Here is a 25,052-nt window from a genome sequence, read left to right on the forward strand (position 1 = left end):
ATTTAAGGCAACATTTGGTTTTATTTAAAGAAGTAAGCACACAGAAGTCACTGCAACACAAAATGTTAAGGCTCAGACATTTATAAGAAAACAAACGAGTCAGTACAAACACCAAAACAGTCACTATGGAAAAACTCAGTCAGTTAACATGAATGATGTCAATTATAGAACCGAGGCAGAGTATAAAGGACATGTATGAATGGAAAGCTTTCTGTTCGTACTGGGTGTGGAGGCTGGAAGGTTTATTTGAATACAGGTTCTGTCTTCAGGTGGAAACGGCCTGTAGTTGCACAATCCCTTCTTCCTTGTTGCCAAACTGCTCCTTTTTACTCGTTCAAACCCAGAAAACAAACTTCTACATAGCAAAAACGAGCCAAAATGAAACGGTTCCGTCCACCTTTAGACTTACCTGCATACCAGGGACGTCCATGGTTACTTCGACCTCTTTTCCTCCCCCTGGCTCCTCTGTTTTCTTGCTTTCTTCCTTTCTTTCTCCTTTCAGCTCCTGATTTTTTGTTCCTTCTCTTCGTCGGGTTTTTACTCCACAAATTTCCCTCTGAAACGGGTGAACCGGTTTGACTTCGAAGCGGGGAAATATTTCCGACACGCAGACAGCTTTGTTTAGCAGCAGAGTGAAGCGGACAAACTCCGAAACTCAAAGTGTGACACAGAGAGTATGCAGCGAGGAGAAAAAAATGCTGTTGAGCAAACAAACGAGGAGAAGGACGAGCCTTTCTGAGGGAGGAGCGACAGAAAGTTCAGCCTGAACAGGAGAGTCTGCTTCCTCCCTCTACTGGTTCCCATCTGGCTGAGAAAGCGTTTTTTCTCATTTGTTTTTCACTGTGAAATATTTCAGATAGTCAAAAAAACCATTAATAATACACAATCATGAATGTATACTAATAATATATATGTAAAATGTCATACATTAACGTATGATATTTTAGATATCATACTTTGAAATGTATGATATCTACATTTTATCTACATTTATCATATATTTTACATGTAAAATGTATGAAAATATTTACATTTTGTAAATGTAATTATAAAATGTATTTTATATATACATTTTTATATATAAAATGTATGATACACTGCAAAAAACCCCAAAATCTTACCAAGTAATTTTGGTTTAAATGAAATGTGAAGGAATTATTGACTTAAAAAAACTCTTATAACTTGCTGAAAAGTTATTTGTAGGTTTGTTTTGTCTTATTTAAATGTATTAAGATATTTGCACTAAAAACTAGATGAAAAAAACGATTTTTTGCTTTTGCAGTGTAATTTTATTTAAAGCTGTGTCTTTAAAAAAAATATTTTTGTACATATTTGTAGAAATATGACAGTATGGTATGAGACAGATAACCTGTAAAAAAAATCATCTCTGCTTTCTCCCAGTGCTCCCAGTGCTAACTAAAAAAAACCACTCAGAACTAGGGGGAGGGTCTTAGCAATGTCAGTTATGTCTGTGTGTGTGGCTCCTCCCATACTCTAAGTAGGGCCTGTTGTGAATGCTAATGCTAGTTAGCAAGGCATCCAATGACAGGGATAAATGGTTTTCTTGTAAAGGCAAGTTGTTTCTTTGCCATTAGCACATTTAGTAGAACATTCACGAGATTGGTTTACAGCGCAAAGACCCTCCTCCCTGCTCCTGACTGGCTGTTTTTGACTGGCATGGTGCATTTTTTCACATGGCGATATTAGCTAAAGGTGAAAGTGCAGAAGATCTATCTTTTCAGAGCAGACAGGGTCTACTCATTATATTATGTCTATGATGGTGTCAATCCGAGCTCTTTGACTGTTAGATGTCACAGAAACAAGTAAATAATTTTGAAACTAAATGCTTTTTTAAACTTGCATTTTTGAAACAAAAGCATATGCTCTTTTAAATATTTTACTTATGATTAGGGATTTACTTGACACATTCTTCTGTGAAGCAAAACATATTTGTTGCGATGTTATTTTTGGTACTTTTTGTTTTAACTTTTAAAACTAAAATACAGGTAAATCCAGTTGATATTCTAGTTTCCTACGGCCCGCTAATGCACCGCCAGGTTTTCGTCCTGACGTAATCGATAAACGTCCAGAAGGGGGCGGAGCCCGGCGGAAAGATGGCGTTTTTACGCTGTAGAAGAGATCCCTGTGGTGTTATTTGCCTGGTTTTAACTTATTTCAGCGTGTTCTACGCGGACTATGTGGTCATACAGTATGTTCTCATCCCTGCCTATGCTGAAAGGTCAGTAATGGAAGTTTTAATCCCGTTTAAACCGTTTAAAACAGCCGACTTGGCGTCTGTTTCTGTTCGCTGCCTCTCCATTCATTAGCAAACAGGTTTGACAGGAACCCTAGTCGACTCTTAAAACGGTCGTTTATTTATATATTTTTTTACTTTTAATCACAAATATCAGTGAGTGGGTGAATTTAAGGTGGATATTTGTAATAATTAAAATCAGAAAAATCATTTTAAAATCTACCTTCGAGACAAAAACAAAAGCATTAGCTGTTTGCTAACTGGGTTTACGTCAGTTGATGTCATCCTGTTTGTGTATTTTTAGAGATCAACAAAAACTCTTAAATATGAAAAAGAAAAAAGTTGTTTTAAAACAGTTTGACTGAAGTTTAAACTTGTTTTTGATGCAGTTCGTTGGCATTTTGAACATTTTGAAGTGTTGGTAAAAAAAACCCAAACAAACAAAAAAAAAACTAAACAACATCAAGCTGTTTTCAGTCCTCTTTTTTTTGTTTACATGTGATCATTTGCCCCCGTCTGTGAAATCATCAGTCATGATAGAAACACTTTCTTTTATTTCCAATACACATAAAAAGCTGATTTTAAGTGAACAAAAACACTTAAAAGATTGAACCGCACATTAGTAAATGTCTGTTTTTTGAGACACTAAATGAATTTTGCTTCTCTCTGACAGCGTTTGGGGAATGCTGCATGGATCCTTGTTCAACCTGATCCTGCTGCTGCTGCTGGCCTGCCACTCTAAAGCCGTCTTCTCAGATCCTGGTTGGTCGAAGTCACTAAACACTTCAGCTACAGACTCTTATCTTCATAGTTACTGTTGCAATATTTAGTCTTAGTAATCATGCATACAAACTTTATTTAATGTTCTGTCAATTAAACTCACAAAGAGTTTAAAGTCAACTGTCAGACTTTATTTTTTAAACCAACAATTCATATCTGTTGGATGTTTAAAATATTTGCATTAAAGAGCTAATCTTTTCGATTTGTAGTTTCATTCCAGGCAAAGTAAATTATCAAGTAAAGCGTTAATATAACTTAGAGCTGAGCGATGCACAACTGAAACTTAACATAAAAAGTACTTATTTTAGACAACAATGCAAAAACACACAATTTTACCAAGTATTTTTGTTTCTAATGGAAATATCTTATTACACTTAGAACAAAACTAACTCACAAATAACCTCTAAGAAAAATATATCAATCTGTCTCTGTGTTTTGTGTTTCATATCCGTGTCTCCAGGCATGGTGCCGCTCCCGGACACGGCCTTGGACTTCTCAGACCTGCGATCTCAATCGTCTCGGATGAGCGAGCGGGTCGGTTTCTCACCATCTCTGTTCAAAAGTGAAGGAGGTTCTGATGGCTGAATTTGATCAAGTTGAATTATTTTCTTGTTTTTGCTTCTTAGATGTTGAAAATGTGCAGTTTTCTTAAATTCTAATTGGATCCTGATGGATCTGTTTGGTAAAAAGTTACTGAAGCTAAAATGTTTCAGCTGCTGGTAGAAGTAAAATCAAAGTCAACGCTAAACATGAGACGATGTGTCTGACTTGGGGCAGAACCAAGTCAGACACATGGAACCGGTCCATGCTGGTGAGTTGAGAGGCCCCGGTCCGACTCAGTCGGTTCTGCAGAACCTCTGTGAGCTTCTGGTGGTTGTTGTTGTTGTCAGGGCTGTGAGGGCTGGACGGTGTGCAGCCGCTGCGAGAACTACAGACCTCCCAGAGCGCACCACTGCAGGGTCTGCCAGAGGTGCATCCGCCGCATGGACCACCACTGTCCCTGGTCAGACCACACACATCTGTCCATCCATCCGTCAGTCCGTCCGTCCATTTTTTTCTCTTGTCTTCTTCATCTTCCTCTTCCTCCATTTTTCAGGATCAATAATTGTGTCGGGGAGTTGAACCAGAAATATTTCATCCAGTTTCTCTTCTACACCGGTGAGTCGTTACAGAAATCTGTTCTCTCCATTTTTAATCCACTGTGATTAAAAAAAACAACTAAGCAGTTCTTCCATCTTTAATCCTTTTTACCAACAAACCAGACAAACCAAAGTGCCTGGTTTACTGGAATCAGACCTGAACCAGGTCTTGTGTTTTCATTTGTGTGCATGCAGGCGTCGCCAGCCTGTACTCCATGGTTCTGGTGGCATGGGCCTGGGTGTGGCGGATCCGGAACGAGAGGGAAGGCGACGCCGACAAGGAGGGAGAGGAGTCGCTGAGCAAACATCTGATAGTGTGAGTTCAGTGGACAGCAGGGGGCGCAGCTCTGGGAGTTGAAGCTTCCTGCTCACGGTGTGTTTCCTGTTGTCTCTGGGTCAGAGCTCATTACCTCATTCTGCTGGTGGAGTCGGTGCTGTTCGGGGTGTTTGTCATGGTCATCTTCTACGATCAGGTAGGAACGACTCAGTTTCCTGCCTCTGAACTGATCTTGGACTCATTTCCCTCCAAAAACACAAAATCTTACCAAGTGTAAATGTCATAGTACACTTGAAATAAGACAAAAGTAACGTAGAAGGTTATAGAGGCTTATTTCAAATAAATAATTCCCTAGTATTCGGAGGAGAAGCGGCATTTAGCATCTATGCACCAAAAATCTGGAACAAACTTCCAGAAAACTGTAAAAGAGTTGAAACACTGACTTCCTTTAAATCTCAAGTAAAAACCCACTTGTTTAGAGTTGTATTTGAAACGTAATCAATTGCAAATTTATTGACGGAATCTGACTTGATGTTGTGTTTTTATTGTTGATTCTATGTTGCATTGTGTTTTTGTGTTTGATTTGATGTAAAGCACTTTGAAATGCCTTGCTGCAGAAATGTGTTATACAAATAAAGTTTGATTGATTGATTGATAGTATTGAGACTGGTCCCAATGGCAGATTATTTAACTTAAAACAAGACATTCTTCCCATGTTTCAGTGTTGAAAAGGTTTGAATACTTCTTGAATTTTCTGTGGGAAAAGTTTACAAACCCTGATATGTTTATTTAAGATATAAAAACATGTTTTTAAAATAAAACTCCTCACCTGGTTCAAATTGTGTAAAAAAGAAAAAAAAAGATAAAATAAATGTTGATGTTGGAAGCATTTATTTAGCTGGAGATTAATCCTTTAGAAAACACAAACGATTAAGTGTTTACTAAAGAATTAGACATAAAAAATTTAGTTTTTGAAATATTTGTTTATTTGCATCTTTTGAAGCATTTGTTTATTTAATATAAAAGGCTTAAATTAAAACTGTTTTTATTTGATTAATGGTCAGAATAATCAATAATTGCTCGTCTCTCTCAGCTGATCTCCATCATCACTGATGAGACTCCCATAGAGCAGATGAAGAACCGGCTGATGATCAGAGACCGCAGCTCCTCCACTTCCACCTCGCCGTCCTCCGCCTCTCCGCAGCAGCCGCCCCATCACCTCCCGCACGCCACCCGCAAGCCCAAGCTGGCGCTGCTGAGAGAGGTCTTCGGTAGAGGTGGGTGTCGATCCGTCTTCACTGAAACTCCTCATCCCGACTAGAGATGGGAATCCAGAACTGCTTCTCTCTGCCTGCTTAACGATCCCGCTTATCGGTTTCCCTAACCTATTTGTATACGCGCCGTATTTTGCCTTGGAAAACATCCAAGATGGCGTCGCGGCAGAAGCGCTCCAAAAATATGTCTACATTTCCAAAAAAAGGCAATTTAGGGGGAGTTGCAAAATGTTCAGAAGCTTAATCACAATAAAAGGAGGAAATACCTCCAACATCCTCAGAGAGTTATCGAATGTATCGCGTTTGATACGTTGCTTAGCAACGGCGGTGACTCGGGCGCAGCGTCTCCTGCTATGAATGTCCCAGGTGACGTTAAACTTCTCGTCCTGGTTGTTGCATTAACCTGAGTGCCACACTGTATGAAAAATCTCCGTCTACAGGGCGACTGTGGCTCTATGGTAGAAGAGTCGTCTTGCAATGGGAAGGTTGTAGGTTCGATTCCAGCTTCCTCCTGCCACATGTCGATGTGCCTCTGGGCAAGGCACTTAACCCCAAATTGCCTACCGATCTGCGTATCGGTGTATAAATGTGTGTGTGTTTGTGAACGTGACTTTAGTGTTAAAGCGCTTTGAGTGGTCAAAATGACTGGAAAAGCTCTATATGAGTTCAGTCCATTTAGCATATTAACATTTAGACTCATGTTCAGTAAACTAAAACTTATTTTCTGACGAGGATCATTTATTGAAAGCACAGGCATCATGTTTGTGCTTTCAACACACGCAGGGAACATGTTAAAATGAAACGTGTTTCATGTTAAAATGTTAGTTTGAAGGAGGGATTCTTATTGTCTAATCAAGTTTTAACTTTCTCTGAATCAAATTGAACACGGTGCATATTTTGAATTAAAGAGTTTATTTCCTAACTCATTGAGAATCGATAAACTCTAATCGATTTCCATCCATAAGAACATTCCCAACTCATCAGCTTCCCGCTTCGTCCAGGTTCGGTTTTCTGCTGGCTGCTGCCGCTCCACTCCAGCCCGCCATCGGCCGGAGGAATCATCTACTCCGCCCTGCCCGACTACGACGTCTGACCTCCGACCTCCGGCCTCTGATCTGTGAGCGGAGGAACGGATGTTTGTGTGTGAAGGAATGACTTTGCTGCCTAAAAATGATGTCTGATCTTTCAGCTGAGAGGTGAAAATGAAGAAGGGATGACTGAGCCGAGCCTGTTTGCATTCAGATGAATGAATGAATGAATGAATGAATGAATGAATGAATGAATGAATGAATGAATGAATGATGCACTGAGTCCTAATGATTTTAGGAAGAAGCAGTTCAGCTTCAGACTCTTTTTACTGAATTCCTGTGACGAGGAAACGACACTGAGCTTCTTGTGGCCCGAAGTTTAACGACCAGCAAGTCCTCAGATCTTGATGAATCTGTTTATGGCAGCATTTTTCTGGAAACTGGGAGAATCAATCTGTTTTTAATGACTTTTTTCCTGGTTTAAATGGTAACCATGTAGAATTCATGCAGTGTGCATATCAGGGATGGACCAAATGTTTCAAACTTCGACTAATATTTCAGTACATTTTAAAAATCACAAAATACAAAAATCAATAGAAGAATGATTAATTTCTCAACCAAAACTACTACTTGGTATTAAATATTAACACGTTTGCACTGCTAAAAACACTTTCCAATAACAATAAATCTAATCTAAATAATGGTTGCCAGTATTCCTGTCACAATAAGAAATTTCTCTGGATGATAAATTAAATAAAAGGTCATAATGGCATAACAATACAAGAATATATTCTCAAAGATCAATACACTTTAAATTCTGATTCACATTTAACACTGGAATAGAAAGACATTTTTAAATAAATAAAACAACAAATAAAATTATTTCTGAAGTTTCTGCAAACAAAATTGTTCCTCAAAAAAAAAAAAAAATCCCAGACTGAAAACTTTTATCATCCAGTTTTTGGTAGAAAAATGATAAACCGTACAAATGGATGCAAAATTATTGAGTTTGTTTAAATTTATCATGTGATTAAATAATTTATAATAACTTTTTATTATAAATATTATAATATTTAGTCCGTCCATCCCTGGTTTACAGGCGTTTCAGGTGTTTTTCTGTATGGAGTCCAACAGCAAACCTTTAAACACCCAAACAAGCCTAAATATTTCAGCTTCATGTTTCAGGATATTAGTTAATTTCACTTTTAAAACAGCCTCCAGACACTTTAATTTTACTTCAGCAACAAGGTAGAAAAACAAATTAAAACAATTAATTTAATGATTTTTTTTGTTGACGTCGTCAGCAAACAGAAAAGTTTTCATCACCATGATTGACTTATTTATCCGTTTTATTTTTTTTTATCTCTCAGCAGCGCCCCCTGCTGTTTATTACAAATGTTTTTGGTCCCTATAGAGAAATTTTACAAGTTCAAAAACTCAGGAAGCTTCTATAAATGTGGACACAAAGTGATTTATGTTTGAATATAAATGAAATTAGCAGGTTAAATTGGACATCAGTCGTTTAATTTTGTGTAAGTAAATTGATAAATCTGTCAGGTTTAGATGATTTAATAATATTTTGATAAGTCGATATTTATGCTATATTTACATTAATGCTAAACACAAACAGTGCAATACAATATCCATGAAGAGCTTTTCTTTCTACTTTTATTTTTATTTTTTATGACTTTTGCTGAGTCAGAATATGTTCACTCTGTTTTCTGTAACAGAACTGAAGAAACTATTATTTACATATCTATAATTTCTAACTCTAATTATAAATGTTTACTCTTATGGAAGGGATGAAGTTGCCTTTCCACACTAAAAAAAGTTCAAATTTTTGCTTAATTTATGAGAAAAGAGTTTGTCCTTTATGGGTTCTGCTCATTTCAGCCCTTCTCTAATTTGTACTTTTCCTTTTTTACCTGATTATCTGACTAAAACTTGTACGGTAACTAAAATATTTTGTCAACTTCTTTTTCTCAAGTGTTAGCATTTTTAGGACAGCAACTTGCAGTTTTAGCTTCAATTTAGTTTGAACTGATTCACCCACATTACCATGTTAATAACGGGTGTTTCTATAGATTTTATTGAGATTTCTAGACTTAAACCAAAGATTCAAGTGGAGTGAATTACATGAATTACATAGTTTGTAGTTTGAATGTCATGAAGAAGCTAGTCAGTGTCTTAGATCTCAGATAGCATTTCTAGCTAGCGCTAACTGATGTAACTGTAGAGCATTTAAATTTCCAGTATTTCAATATTTCAAATGTGTCAGAACAAACAAAGGGTTCCTAAAAACTGAAATAGATCATTTTGAAAATGAAAATGTTTCAAAACAAAGACACAAAGGCAACTTCATCCCGTTTGTGTTTTTATGTAAATGTTTTTATGGGTATTTTGAATTGTGTGTCCAGGGTTCAGACACACAGGTGCTTTATTGGCTTAGGAATTATTCTCAGTGTCACAAAAAGAGCTGCTAATTGAAAAGATGGAATAATTTTTAAAACATGTTTTCATTGAATTATGTTACTTTTATCACTTTTATTACACCAATAACTCGGTGTAAAAATATGGTGAATATATTGGGAAGAAATTATGAGAAACTTGCAGAGATTCACAATCTAACCAGGTAAAAAAATTTTAAAGCGTGGTTCATATTACATATTAGTTACAGTTTCATTCTGCCAGAGTAAAACCAGATGTTTGGTTAAAATATATTATTATTATAAATTAATCAGATCACTAAACTGGACCTGAAACAATTCCTCAATTTAAATTATTCTGAACAAAAATGACACAAAACTTAAAAAACATAAAGCTAGTCACCATTAGTTAACTGAAAATAGGTTTAAAAAGTAAAATTTTGTATGTTTCCATTCATTTTCCAAAGCTAAAATGGATCAAATGTTTGATAAAATTACAGATTTTATCAAACATTCTGTAATTGTTTGATAAAAACTACTGATTGTTTGCAAACAATTGGTGAATCTCTTTAAAACTGTGTTTTAAATAATTTCTTTAAAACACATTGACATTTGTAAAAAGGTTACTCGATTGGGGAAAGAAAAAAAAAACCTCATCTTAATTATTTCTAATTAATTAAGTGCTGAAGTTTCAGGTTGTTTTTTTTTTTTTAGCAATGATTCAGTTTTACCTCTTTAAGGGCTTTTTATGTCCGGAGTGAAACCTTAGCGAGTTTAAATGTTTGTTCAGGTTTCATTTGAAAAATGGGAAAACAAAATGAAAAGTAATTTCTCATTTTAATTGAACTTCTTTAGACTCAGCAGTTCTGCTGGTAGTTTGTTTGATCCCAACATGATGGGTGATGATTTCTGAAGGTTTCTCATAACTTCTGTCTGCTGTGGTAAATCCTGGTCCGGTTCTGGTTCTGGTTCTGGGTGTGAAGGTTCATGTTTTATCCTGACTCATTATGAAGGGAATCCTCAATGAATCTCTGAGATATTTATTATGATTTCTAACTTTATCGTTTTGTAGAAAAGTTTGAAAGGGAAAAGAAAGTTTTATTATTTGAAGTTGAATTTATTTTTGTGAAGCACCTGAAAACCTTTCAGACTCTTGTTTTGTGTGTGTGTGTGTGTGTGTGTGTGTGTGTGTGTGTGTGTGTGTGTGTGTGTGTGTGTGTGTGTGTGTGTGTGTGTGTGCTATCAGGGTGCTGGTTTCCTTGGTTGTGATAAATGCAGTTGATCTGTTGTACCATTTTTATTTTATTTTATTAGGGTGCGCTTGTTTTGATTCATCTCAGCTCTCCATTACACTGCAAAAACTCAAAGTCTTACCAAGTATATCTGGTCTAGTTTCTACATCTTAGTTTTGTCTCATTTCAAATGTACTGTAATTTCTTGATATTGATGGAAAAAGTTCTGGTAGATTATTTCACATGTAATAAGGAAAAAATCTGTCAGTGGAACTATTACTTATTCTGAAGATTTTATGGATTTGTTTTCTTAAAACAAGCTCCTATTTCTTACTGAAAAGTTATTTGTAAGTTAATTTTATCTTATTTCAAGTATATTGAGATATTTCAACTAGAAACTAAACAAAAAGAGTTTGTTTTGCAGTGTAGGGGGTAGTTTTAAGTCAGTAATTCCTTAATATTGATTTTTTTATTTTTTTTTTAAGTCCAAGATAATTTCACTTCTAACAAGACAATTTTCTCATGTTATAAGTGGAAAAAGTCTAATCAATATTAAGGAATTATTGACTTAAAACAAGTTCATATTTCTTGCTGTAAAGTCACTTAGAAGTTTTGTCTTATTTTAAGAGTACTGAGACACCAGGTGCACTAGGTGATGTTTTGTTTTTGTAGTGTTTAACACTAATTAAGATAAAAAGCCAAAACAAGCGCACTCCAACTGACGTGAAGGAAAGTCTGCACAGAGACGCTAACAGTTAGCCGGCACTCTAATCTAATCTAATCTAGAACTGTTGCCACCCATTAAAACCCAGTGAAAAATGTTTTTATCTGGGAAACTCTGAGGGAAACAACTTACTGTGCAGTTTAGAAGAAGTAGCTTTGATCTGACAGAATGTCTTTTTTTAAATAGAGGTCAGCGTTTGTATGTTTCTCCTGCAACGGTTAGTTTTGAGTGAAAACTGAGTTTGATATCTTGTGGTTTCTTGTTGAACAAGTTTACAACTGTTTGCTTTAAGATGTCGTTACAATCCTGAAACCGTGACCACTGTATTTTGTTTCTTCTTGACATGCTGCTCGTTAAAATCCAAATAAAACCGATGTCTTTTAATCTACTCTGCCTCAACTTGATGTGTCTTACACACAGATTTATACACTTTAAATTCTGCTGATTTAAATATACAGAAAGTAAAATGTTTTATATAATCTGGCTAGTTGAGAGAAAGGGAAAATAAGGCTGATGAAATATTAAAATCTAACACAAGACAAGAGACAGACAATAGTGAAAATGATTTATTGAAATTACTTAAAGTTATAGGGTGTCTGCCTAAAACTATTTGGTATGATTTATCAAAATCGAAGTGAAGCAGAAAAATATATGCAAACCTGAGTAGAATCTAAAAAAAAAAAAATACAAATATTGAATAAATGGATCAAAACTTAAGGCATAAATTGTGGATTAAATCAGTAAATATAGTCAAACCAAATATTAAACTTATAAAAGCTGCAGCAGTAAAACTCCTGAAATGAGATCAGAAAGAGAAAGTTTGAGGAAATATGCAGGAGAATACATGTAACTAAAAAAATAAAATCACATTTACTTGCGTGGACAGGTTGCACTTTCCATGATTAAACACCAGATGTCGCTGTTGCATTGGCTAGCGCACTTCTGCTTCTTAGAAGAAGCAGCGCGCTGTCGGATGGCAGCCCCATGCTCACCAGCTCATCTTTAATCTGGAAAATTATACATTTATTTAAACTAAACAACTAAAATTTATCACTTTGTTCAAACTTAAAATGGTTTTGCTTTTGCTTCCAGTTTAAACACAAAATAATCTGCATAAACTTTGTTTTAAATTATTAAATGTAGCAAACATTGGCCCTCAGGATGTTAGACTCAATCTGAAAATGAAGAGATTAACAGATTATATAAATTTGTACGCAAATTCAAAGAACATGATTTTGGTTATTCAAGTAAGAGTAGCTCTACGTAAACATATTTTTACTCAAGTAAAAGTAAAAAGTATTTGGTAAAAAGCCGACTCAAGTCCTGCGTAAGTTATCATTTAATATTTAAAAATGACATCATCAGACGGACCGAAACATAAAGTGAAATTGACATTTTGATATTTTAAGTACAAAAGTGACAGTAAGTCTTATAAGTAACTAAACAAATAACAATCAGGCAAAATAAATTTTTTTCTAAATCAGGTTCTTTTAATAAAAAACTTATGAAACTTTATTAAAACTGTAGGTGTGTGTTTGTCAGGTGAATATTTGATTAAAGCATGTTTGTTTGTCATTCAGTGGGAAGAAAATCCAGAAGTTTTACTTGAGTAAGACCAGAAATACTTCATAATACAATTACTCAAGTAACGGGATCCTAAAGGTTTTTTTTTTTTTTCTTTTCAAAAAACTTACTCAAGTAAATGTAAATTTAACTAGCAACCACCCAACTCTGTCGGTAACAATTTTACCATCATTACAAATTAAAACTCTTTATCTGCATCTATGTGCCAAATTTGTATCTTGTTTGAATGGCAGTCGTTGGGCCACACGAAAATCAGTCCAAATTCCAGGAACGGCCCCCGGGCCACACTTTGGACACCCCTATTGTAAGTGATAAGAAATGGGGAAAACCAGCAACACTCTTTGTAGTTTTCAGCCAAAAACTCACCTTTTGCAGGACGACTTCGTTGACGCTCCCTCCCTGTGACAACGAGGACAAAACCTTCATGTTCACCCGAACCACCATCCCTAAAGGGCAGCAGGTTCAGAGTTAGAGTGGAGATTTGAACCGGCTCACACGTTTAATAAACAAGATTAGTTATCAGTTTCATCACAAAGTGAAGTGACAGATCAAGATGAGATCAGGGAGTTCACTCACCAAACTCCACTTGCACAATGACGCATCGAAGCTCAGAGTGATACTTCTGTGAACTGTGAAAAGAGAGAATTGATACAATGAACTGGAGACCAGCGGTGTGCAGAAACAGTGTTATTAAAGCTATAGCATCATTTGTAGTAGAAACGTGTTAATACACTTGAAATAAGACAAAACTATGTTAAAAGTAAGACATGGGAGGTTGTTTTAAGTAAATAATTTCTTAATTCTAATGAAAAAATAAAATTTTTATTGGCAGATAAATTCACTTATAACAAGACGATTTCCCCATATTATAAGTGAAATAATTTGCCAATAGATCTAATACTTTTTCCTTTAATATCAAGTAATTATTTAAGTACAACAAGCTCCTGATAAGTTACCTTTGTCTTAATTCAATTGCGCTAAGATATTTGTGTTAGAAACTAGACAAAAATCCATGATTGTGTGTTTTGTAGAGCTGATATACAGGTTTTATTGTTGAGCAGAGAATCACAGTTAGCTAAGTTTTTGCATTTTTAATTTAATTAATTTTGTGACCCTCCAGTAGTTTAAATTTGCTAGTTTTGGACACCACTGGTGTAGAGCACAGTTAACTTCCTCCAAAAAGCTGCATATAGATCTCCACATTTTGAGTATTTGAGCCAACTATTAGAACAGGAAACCAAATAAACTGTATATATTGAACAATTGAACCTAACTCCAGAGATTAATACACACTTTTCTTGTGCCCCTACATGCTTGAAGCAGGCAATAATTCAATCTAGACCAGACTTTCTCAAACTGTGCACCGGTTATTTGACGCAGCATGAGCTTAAAGTGAAACAATTAGCTTGGGAAAAGGATTGTGTTAAAAATAACAATAAGTGGCTTATCTCTGGGCCATTCAAAGAAAAGCTGAAGATAGCAGTGGAAAAACAAACAAACAATGCCATCGGCAGACAGATCAGGAATGTTTATGTTAAGATTTGAGCGCTATGAGAAAACTCTGAGAGTCTTTGACGACCCAGCAGTCAGTTTTTATCTCAAACAAAGAAGGATCTAGATCACGACCAAAAGAAAGAGATTCCAGATAAAAGTGGCTGAAGTTAATTTTCTTCAGAACTCTACCAAACAAGACAGAACCAAGTTCAATAACTAAACTATGTCTGTAGTGTAGGCTGACATTCAAATACTTTCAGTGTTTGTCCTGTTTTCGAGAAAAAAAAACAATCAAACACAGTTCTGAGGAGGGCGGAGCCACTGAGAGTGAGAGCTGAGCACCGAAAGGGAAAAAAGTGGAAACCTGCTCATTTGATGAAAGTCGGCTCTTTTTGTTCTCTCTTATAAAGAAAGGATGCTGAGATTTAAATAATTTATGGGCTTTATTTCACTAAAAATAATATCCCTATTTATTGATCATCACATTCCACATATTTTTTTTTATAAAAAATTAAAAAATGCTGCTGATACTCTATTAGAAGATACTCACTTCAGCGTTGCCTGGACAACGAAACAGATGGGGTGGTTCTCTCCTTCTTCACTAACTGATGGCGTCCATGTCAGAGTGAAGTTTCCTGATCCTGATGAATTCTTAACCACACTGGCCGGCCCGCTGAACAGCAGCTCAGAGATTCTTTAAGAGAAAAGAAAATGTACATTTCATAGAACAATGACATCATGTTGATATACTATCCATCATATCAAACCTTTGATTCATATTTCTGAAGTTATTGTTAGTCAAAAACAAACTATTTTGTTTGATTCTTTGTTTTGATTTAACCTTTATTTAATTGAAAACAGTTGAAATATTTTTTTTTTTTGATGACATTGACCTGTTATATTCTAGTAACAGGTTTAATACTTGAGATTAAAAAAAATTCAAAGCAGTGAGGAACTTCAGATGGCATTTTCAGTGAAACAGGGCGAAGCATCACTAGGAACATTTTTTGTTTCAAAAGTACCAATAAAATGTGCCAAATATCTACCATCAGTACCTGTTGATGCATATTTTACACATACCAAAGACTAAATTGGAAGCACTTTACCATATAGTGGTCAAAGTTATGCCACTTTTTTACTTAGCTAAATTAATATGTATGAATTTAGATAGGTTTGCTATTATTAAGCTTGTACCAAATAGACATTAGTAATACTAAAACTTATAACTGGTAAAAGAATTTGTACAAAAGGTACAACTGGATTTTGCATGAAGTATTTAAGGTTAAGCCACATTTTGAATGGAGGAGATGTTTTGGTCTTCACTCACGTAGCATTAGCAGCTTCGGCAGCGATGCTAATTTCCAGGGGTTGATTCACCTTGGTGAACAACCTGGCTCTGTTTGCTGGAGTTGGAGGAAGAAACTTTGGAAGAAACCATCCTTCTGTGCAGGATGGTACAACAGGATCCACTGTAATGAAACAGAGAAGCACCTAAGTCAATGTAAAAAAACAAAAAACAAAAAAAACGATGCAGGTGATATAACCTAAAATCAATATATTGGGCGGATCACCTTGAACTGCCCATCAAGGTAGTTCAAATGTTAAATCTTTGGGATAAAACATTTTTTCAAATGTTTTATCAAACTACTTGTGTTGAAAGTGTGAAGTTTTAATTCTCATCTTTGCTGAACATAAATTGTCACCTTCGTTCACCTGGAAATGCCTCCCTGCTCCTCCTCTTCTGCCCGGCTGGTTAAAGTTATTATATGTGGCTCATTTGTGGGAAATCCTGGTATAAATGCTCCCATCATCGGGTTCAGAAGTATTGAAGCACTTTTATTAATACAGTACAACTACACACACGGTATCGGACATATCGGCGTTGACTCATCCCTATTTAAAGTCACAGTACCGCCCAAACTGCAACGTTGGTGCGAAGTTACAAGCTCTATTGAGAGTTTAAGACTCTTACCATGTAAAACAAACTGGAGTGGTATTTTGCTGATTGCCTGACTGGTGGTTTTGGTTTCTTTAACCCCGTCAACATGAGTCAATGTAATAGTTTGCTGTGGGAAATCCTCCAGCACCAGCTGCACTGCGTACGGACCTTCACTGGTGCTATTGGTTCTGTTGAAGGAGAGAGTGCAGGACTGCACAGAAAAACATTGGTTTAGTCAGAGGACAAACCTGCGTAGAGGTGGAAGGTTTTACTGCTTGACACTCACTGATGACAGGTTTAGTATAGATGGAGGAGCACAAGGCGCACATTCATACAACGAGTCAGATCCAAATCTGCATTCCACGTTGTCTCCATCAGGGTCAAACGCCATCAAGTTGAAATCTCTTTGACAGTTTGAAGGAACCCTGAAAGACAAAAGTTACTGGCTGTCGTCTTCACTCAACGTTTCATTCTCATCCCAGCTTTTGTCTGTCAGCGTTGATCTGGAACACAAACGTCTTTATGTCTCGCTGGACCTGTCATCCTTCTGGTTTCCTCAAAGTTTCTGCCTTTCTCACGCTCAGTTCATGTTACCCTTATTTCTGACGTTCTGACTGTTTTATTTTATTTAGGTGTTATCCATCTTCGTCTTTCTTCAAACTCACACATTCTCATCGTCAGCACAAAAGCACATTTTTGTCAGTTATCCTCAATAAGATCAAAACATGATCTCACATTCCAATCAACTGACTGATCTTTGTAGTTGCTGTAAGTCGACTAACAGGTTCCTCAAAGAAGCTTCAGTTGAACTTTGGGATAAACAGTAAACATATTTTGAGAGTTCGTTACGTATACTGCTCTTTTTTTTATTTTTTAGTTATTCGCAGTTATCTCTGTAAACTTCATCTAAAAAAAAATTACACTGCAAAAACAAAAAGTCCTTCCAACTATTGCTGGTCTAGTTTCTAGTAAAAATATCTCACTAGACTTGAAGTAACACAAAACTAACTTACAAGTTACAATATAAAGGAGTTTGCTTCCAGTAAATAATTCCTTAAAATTGATTTAAAAAAAAAAATACTAATTCCATTGACAGATTATCATTACAAAACATTTTCCCCTTGTTATAATTAAATAATCTCTCAATGGAACTAGAACATTTTCATCAATATTAATTAAACAAGCTCCTATTTCTTGCTGAAAGGTTACTTGTAAGTTAGTTTTGTCTTATTTCAAGTCTACTAGGATATTCACTATAGAAACTGCAACAAAAATACTTGTTAATATTTATTGTTTTTGGAGAGCAGTGAAGATGTGTACCTACCTCACTGCTGGAATGATGGTGCTCTGAGGGGAAACGTTTGGCTTTCTGGTATCTGATCGTATTCCCAGTTCCACAAAAGTCAAAGCTCTCCAAGACACAACATTATTTTGGATGTAATCTATCCAGTTGCCACCTGCAAACCTTTAGTGGAAAAAGAAACTCATTATATAAAACAAATATGGTAATAAAGCTTCTTCTGAGTCTTGAAAATGATCATTTTGCTTTTATAAAAAAGTGGTTCAATGTTCTTGTGCTTTCTCTGATGAACAATTTGCTGTTCCAGACAGAAGTTGATCATGAAAAATAGAACTAAAATGTATTTTTTGACCAAAGAAAATGACAGAAAACCCAAAACCAATCAATGACAACATTATAACTCAAAATATTTCAGTTCATGACGTGAACGATTTACCCTCAAGATATAGGTAAACGTTAAAAGCGACTGCAATGCGTGTTTTTTAAAAGCTCCCTTACACAAGCTGGGTTAAAATGATTGGATAAATAACCGTAGTCATCGTTCCTTCTTGCTGACACCATTCACCGCTGGGCTCCATGTCGATCTTCTGCAGTGTGGGAGTCAGGCTCCCACAGTAAGGATAGCAGTACCAGAAGTCAAAGTGGCTGCAGGAGGTGAAGCCCAGCTTGTAGCGGAAACTCACCTGCAGAGTCAAAGGTAAAAAACGTTCAAACAAACACAACCCCACCTGTCGATGCTAATAAATGCGTTATTACGTACCGTTACGGATCCGTCTGTATGAACTTGCTTTGGGTAGTAGGTCATCATAGTGCCCAAAAAGTGAGTGGCGTGTGTGCAGCTGAGCAGCAGCAGCAGCAGCACCAAGCGCAGCATCGTGAATGTTGGAGGTCAACAGGAAGAATGTCAAATTAAATGAACAACTCAGACACCTTGTCTTCTGCCACGCCTTTCTTAGTGACAATGAGCAGACAGGTTGGACAAGATCTTTGTCTTCTTTTATCTGCTCTGTTTGCATTTTTGTTTGAATTCACCAGCTTTTACCCTCAGGTGAAGCTCCCCAAACTTCTGCACCCCGTGGTTTCCTCTTTCCTTTGTTTGGTCCAAAGTTACTGGAAGACAGTGACTTTGGACTGTCTTGCAGTCCAAAGTGTTTTTGTCTCTCTTGATGACAAAAAACATCTTGGTTTTTCTTTCGAACTCTCACTCTTTGGAAGAAGCGTGATCTCTGAGTTCTGAGAACGGTTTTACCCGGCAGAGAACAATGAAGAGAGTTTATGGTACTCCACCCAGAAAGGAGTTTTCACTCTGCGCCACATACCATCTGCAGCACAATGCTCTGCTAAAAACACAGCAGAGAACCGAATCAACTGTAACAAAATGCTCCACGGTGGTTCTGATATCAACCAGTCCACTTAAAAAACTTTTTAAATTTGTCTTGTATCCATGAATGTGCATCTTTCTACCTATACTTGTTTGTATGGAAGCTTCCCAGCAGATAAATGTTTTCCTCAAGTTTATTTTTACTTTTTTCAAACATTTTTACTAGATTTATTTTTAGGTTTACAAACACATTTGCATAACAATAGCAACCACACACAAAGTTTTTATTTTAACTGAACCTTTTTGATAGAGTGCATTAAATACATGAATGTGTTTTAATCAGGTGAAGTGTAGGAAAGAGGGGGGGTTTCTTAAAGAGACAGAGGCCCAATTTCCGAGAGCTTTTACTGGACACATTTTTCTAAAAGAACTTGGTTAAGTTTTGAATCTTGTTCACAGATAAACTCTTAATGATTTTCTGTTTCTAAACAACATGTTTGTGACCTTTGCAGTTACCTCATCTGACCATTTTCCATTTCCTTTTATGAATATCATCTCTCACTTTCAGAAATGTTCCCCAAACCAGGTAACATCCTGGTCCGTCATGCAAATCCAGACCAGGACATTTTCCATGATTGGACCAGAGATTGGCTGGGGAAGTTTAACTGCATTTGCCTTTGAAAACTTTAGTTTTTTCATCTGGAGGCTTTAACTCTGTCAACATGTTGCTGTCTGTGTTGCTGCTGCTGTTAATCAGCAGAGCTCTGCTTATTACGGTACAGTCTTTACCTACTCCATTGGAAACCATCCGCCAGGTGGATATCCAGTAAGTTGAGCTTCCTTATTAATACCATATCATATTTTATTCTGGTAAAAAAAAAATAAAAACAAGATGTATTTATGAACTCTTCACTGTGAATCCACAGGCAGTCATAGACTTTAAGGCGAGCTTCAGCTCATGTGAAGAGTTCGACTCTCGGGTTTGTTATGGAGACTGTAGTTTATGCAGTTTATGCAGTTGATGAAATCAGAGGTGAATGGTGTCAGAAAGGATTTACTTGGAATTACTACCCTTCATATCTAGGTGTAAACAATGGAGAGTAAGTCAGCATTAAAGGAAAACATCTTTTATTATGTTCATATTATTGTAACCTAGAACTCCTGCAGGACAGATTCATCGGCTGGGCTGATTAGGTTATAATCAGATGGCAGAAAATATCTAGTTTTGTCTGTTTTTAGAGAGAGAGAGCGTTACATGCTATTACCAGCCAACCCACCACAACTACACCTCCACCAACTACATCTATAACTATCCTCACACCTACTACCAGTCTGCTCCACCAACTACACTCCTAACTATCCATCCATCCATCCATTTTCTGAACACCCTTCATCCCTAATGGGGTCGGGAGGGTTGTTGGTTCCTCTCCGGCTGCGTCCCGGGCGAGAGGCGGGGTACACCCTGGACAGGTCGCCAGTCTGTCGCAGCACTCCTAACTACAACCAGCCAAACCACAACATCTTCGCCAACTACACCTGTGGTCACAACTACAACCAACCAATCAATCCACCACAACAACTGCACCTCCTTCATTCTCCATCCTACAGTCAGTGATTGAACCAGGACTATGTAAGTTGACTTTAGAGAGCATCACCAAACCTGGTAAATGTAGACTGTTTCCTGAAGCCTTTTATTCTCAAATTTATGTCCCTTGGACGCATGAAAATGTGTTTTGAAATTGTATAAAAAAGATGCACACAATAGCCACTATTCATAGTTCTTATTCAAATATTACATGGATGCATGACATTTTCTGTTTTACTTTCATGAACATGATAAACTCCACAGTTACAGCTCCTGTTTCCCCTCCTGTTACAGCTGCACCCCTGGGTTAATTATCCTGGTGAATAGAAATGCTGACTCTCTGTGCTTCTAGATTATGTTTTGGCTCTAAATGCGACGATCTCCACCACACAGTCAATGAAGACTGAATCTGGAACCATCATAAACCTGGTCAGTAACCTCCTTCACTTTAAAATCAATCACAACAGTTTCATTCTAGTCCAACAGGTTTAGCTGTTTCTGCAATAAACTGTTTCGTTTTCATTTTGTGGATTGAATAGTAAAAGTATTACTCTATCTTAAGAAATTGTGTAGAACCCATTTAGCCCAAAACTCAAATTAGATTTTAGCATGAAAATGTACTTTAGTTTTGTTCTGTGTGGCTTATAATTTATATAATGTATTTTTTTATTCAGATCAAAGATGAGCTGATAAGACGAGGACTGCCATCAGACATAATTGTGGAGCAGTAAAATTTACTACAGTCGCCCCCTAGTGGCTAAACATGAGAATGAACTTGATCCTGAAATGTGACTTTATGTCTCTCGTTTTTCTTGAATCTCTCACCTGCATTATGGAGTTATAGTTATTTGAATCAATGAAAATGAAAGGTTATTATTCTTTTTGTTCAATGTGAACAAAGACTGTAAAGCCAGAATACTCTGATAGAAATTGTTCACCAATTAATGCAAGCAATAAAATGTCCCTTGGCCTAATAACAGCATCAAGTCTTTTAAGGGGCAGATTTTGGATAAATAGATGGTATAATGAAAAGACACATTCTTAAATAGATTTCACAACATTTCACACTGTAACTGAAAAACATAATATCCAATTTCCAAAATAAATAAACAAAACAGCAGAAACAACAAATAAAATAATTTATAAAGTCTCTGAACAAACTTGCCCTTCAAAAAAAGGGTTAGTTGAGACCAAAACACCAGACTGGAGACTTTTGTTATGCAGTTTTTGGTATAAAAAAAGAGAAAAACAACAAATCATGCAAGTGGAAAGGAATTTGCTTTTATTCATCATGTGATGAATTGATTAATTGATTATTACAAGAAGTTTATTCAGGCATTTGACTAAAATGCAACTTGGATGCTTTCTAGTAGAGACTTTCTGCTTGGAGAACCCAATGGATTAAATTAACAAATACCAGATAAATTAGCAAATACCTGGTTTATTTTGTATACAGTAGCAGTAACTGAACATGTCAACTCAAAATTGAATATTTGTAGACTCTGAAGCAGAAAACTGACTGACAATTGATCCAATGGTTGCACATTTCTGTTTGGGAGGTGGGACTGCACATCAAGATGGCCCTTTTATTAACCATTCAAACTAACAATTCAATAAAGACACAACCAAAACCATCAGATGGCAGTATAACCCAATGAAAATAACTCAAAACAGTCCAAATAGTTGGGTGTGTTTTTTCTTTCTTTTCTTTTACAGAAAGTTTCAGCCATGTTTATGTTTTAAAGTTTAAGTAGGGATGGAAAGCCCATGTTTAGCCCGTTTTGTCTCTGGCATTTTGCACATACGTTTATGGTGTATATTTTTGGACCCACCAGAAGAAAACAATATAAAACTTCAAATATCTTACAAATGAGATATTAACATACATGTAAAAGCTGTATAAAACCCTTATTTGCATCAGAAAGTGTTTTAGTATTCAAAGTAAATAAGTATTGCAAAACAACAATTTCCCCTTGTCCCTAGGGTCCAACATCGTTAATGAACATCTCAGACACCTTCTTTTCTTCTTTTTAAAACTGATATTTCTCATGACACAGTGGCAGTGAATACTCCATCATAACAAGACATTTGTATTTTTGATGTTCTCTGTTTGCATGTGTGTTTAAATTTGCCAGTTTTTATGGCTCCAAGGTGCCAAATGTTTCCCCAAGTACCTGAACCCCCTGGTTTCCTCTTTCCTTTGCTCGGTTAGGTTACATGCTGTGAAATCTGTCTCAGTGACACAAACATGTTTGGTTTCCTGTCAGATTACTTCACTGCAAACCTTTTGAAAATGTCAGCTTTAGTAGAACAGCTTCACTTGGCAATGAAGATGGAAGTACAGTGCAGTCCATGTACTCCACCCGTATTTGGCACAGCTTCCAGTCAGTGTCATTCCACTGAGCTTCCAGTCAGTGCCAAATACCATCAGTAGGCCAAATATAGGACTCATTATGTTTGTGTTCTATTCTGTAAAACTTACTTTAAAAATATTTTCCGTCAGCGCTTGTAGGTTTCTTTTGAATTATTGGATTATTGTGGCTCAAATCCTGGTTTCAAATCTTAAGGATCAAATTATTTGGTTCTTAAAATGTACATTTCTCTAAGAACAAACCACTTTAGTTTGATTTTAATTGCTTTTTGTGAGTGCAGTTCACAAAAATACTTGAATCGTCTGTATTAAGTAGTCTGTTCTTATAGAAAAATTATGTATACATTTTTATAAAATTTCAAAATCCGATTGTCAAATGCACACAACAAAAGTGTTGTATAAATAAAAAATATTTTAGTGCTATTTATAAAATACAAAACTAAAGGAAAATATAACAAATAGTAGAGGAGAAAAGTGGACTTGAGTTGCTTTAGCAAGAATAAAAGTCCTCTTCTGCACAATTAAATATAATTAAGACAACGTACTAATGGTGAACAATACTCAACCAAAGAGCGACAAACAAGAAGAAACAAAGAAGAATGAGACGACCCAATACCGTCCTCATCTTCTCTACCACAGTGTCTTCTTTTTGTCTAAGTATTTTCATATTTGTCTTCTTTTAAGTGCCGTACCAATGCAGAAAGCTTAAAGACTATTTCACTTTGTTTTATTTTTCCCTTTCCGGCTTGTAATATTTGTTTCTCTTTCCTGCGTTAAGCCTCAACATGCATTCATTCACTATTCTCATTTTTGTAATTTGTTGTATAGATTTTGTAAAAATAAAGATTTATGAAAAAAGAAAGCCTTTAAAAAAATTATCTCAGTTCATTTCATCAATGTCCCGACAAACAAGTTTTTCCCTTCAGAAGAGTTTGAATAATTTTAGATGACACAGTGAATGCTCATTTGTTCATCCAGGAAAGAGTTGCTGGCATGGAAATAACATTTTCATGTGACTCAGGTTTCCCGACTGCATCAGCCCTCTACCACACAAAAAAAAATACAATAAATGAGCCAATGAACGGTTGGCAGCAGGAAAATTAAATATAACTAAAATGTAAAATGCACAGAATTAATAATGTTAAGTTAAAAACATAAACAAAACACAGCAAAATTACTGATGACACACTGTATGAGATTAAATTTGTATAAATTATATGTCAGTATATAATACTTGTAAAGAAAACACAGAGTGAGCCTAATGTGTATCACAGTTACCGATGGCAACAAAGAAAAGGGGGAGGAGCTGCCAGTTACTGGTTGCTACGGTAACCACCAACCGTCAAGAGCAGCATAGCAGAACTTATTACACCAATAAACGGCTGGAGAAACAATTTATTGGCTATTCAAAATAAATTTGAGGAAGAAATAAAGAAATTTTGACAAACATCTATAATGGTGTTAAAATAAAACAATTTCACACAGATAGATGTTTGAAAGCCTTTATTTCTGTTAACTACTAAGCGTAGCTGTTGGTGTAACCTTTACTCTGTTGCTGTGCAACACAGACTGATGACTGGAAGAAGCTGCAGGAAGGATTGTATTGCTGAGATGCAATCTATTCAGAAGCATATCGCTGTTAAAGAGGACAATAATTGTAAATGTTTTGCTCCTGTTTGTAAATCAAACTTTATTTGTGAATGTCACTTCTCCAAGGAAACCAACTGGAATAAGATATCAGACTGCAGGAGAAAGCTTGTCGAGTTCAAATGTATTGGATCACTACAGGCTGCATTTACACTGACAACACAAGCATAGGAGTTTTGTGTTAAAGACATTTACTTTCTAATGACTTCAGGCACTGACAGTGGAGAAAAATGTCCCAAATAAACCATACAAAGAAAATGTTCTGAAAACACGTTCAGAAAGTTACTAACCCTGATGTTCCTCCCAACTTCAGTTGCTCCCACAGCTCTTCACTTTACCTGCTTGTTTTCACTTTGTCTCTGGAACTGACATTGTTTGGACTCAGACCTTTAAACCTGGATATTTTTGCATTGCGTCTCTCTCTGCAGATTGTTTTGTTGGACTTCTTCCATCAACTTTCAGACTAATTTCTTTTTGCCCTCAGGACAGAAGCTTTTGTTTGCCATCATCACAACCTGGGAATTCAGGTTGTGAATTCCCAGGTTGAAAAAAATTCACCTGTTTTTGGGCTGGGTTACAGAAATGTTTTACATTCCAACCTCGAGTCTCTTGTGAGTCAGAGTAACTGACTTGAGACACTGGTTTTTCCCAAGATCAGAACCACAAAATACTTCTTC

At 36.1% G+C, this 25,052-nt stretch overlaps 4 protein-coding genes across 7 annotated transcripts in view; 2 read left to right on the top strand and 2 right to left on the bottom strand.

Moving 5' to 3' along the window:
* LOC122820963 (gastrula zinc finger protein XlCGF57.1-like) overlaps positions 1-25,052 on the top strand; it is a 247,297-nt gene that overhangs the window by 129,835 nt on the left and 92,410 nt on the right. The window lies entirely within an intron of this gene.
* Positions 1-25,052, bottom strand: part of LOC122820952 (uncharacterized threonine-rich GPI-anchored glycoprotein PJ4664.02-like) — a 191,856-nt gene that overhangs the window by 91,809 nt on the left and 74,995 nt on the right. The window lies entirely within an intron of this gene.
* Positions 2,083-6,945, top strand: zgc:77880 (zf-DHHC domain-containing protein). The gene is made up of 9 exons (XM_044098860.1): positions 2,083-2,239; positions 2,928-3,016; positions 3,495-3,568; positions 3,925-4,037; positions 4,131-4,192; positions 4,369-4,489; positions 4,574-4,646; positions 5,544-5,727; positions 6,726-6,945. The coding sequence occupies exons 1-9, from the start codon at positions 2,115-2,117 to the stop codon at positions 6,815-6,817; spliced, it is 933 nt and encodes a 310-aa protein (XP_043954795.1). The 5' UTR covers positions 2,083-2,114; the 3' UTR covers positions 6,818-6,945.
* On the bottom strand, positions 11,608-18,384 carry LOC122821010. Of its 2 annotated transcripts, XM_044098799.1 has the most exons (11): positions 18,212-18,382; positions 17,950-18,134; positions 17,476-17,616; positions 16,438-16,576; positions 16,185-16,362; positions 15,540-15,681; positions 14,763-14,906; positions 13,295-13,347; positions 13,085-13,164; positions 12,009-12,141; positions 11,614-11,928 (listed from the first exon to the last, which is right to left on the bottom strand). In XM_044098799.1, the coding sequence occupies exons 1-10, from the start codon at positions 18,323-18,325 to the stop codon at positions 12,037-12,039; spliced, it is 1,281 nt and encodes a 426-aa protein (XP_043954734.1). In that variant the 5' UTR covers positions 18,326-18,382; the 3' UTR covers positions 11,614-11,928; positions 12,009-12,036. The 2 variants fall into 2 exon arrangements, with proteins under 2 accessions (XP_043954733.1, XP_043954734.1); XM_044098798.1 differs by having other exon boundaries at positions 11,608-12,141; positions 18,212-18,384.

Source organism: Gambusia affinis, linkage group LG18 (assembly GCF_019740435.1).
Source record: "Gambusia affinis linkage group LG18, SWU_Gaff_1.0, whole genome shotgun sequence".
Classification (NCBI taxonomy): Eukaryota; Metazoa; Chordata; class Actinopteri; order Cyprinodontiformes; family Poeciliidae; genus Gambusia; species Gambusia affinis.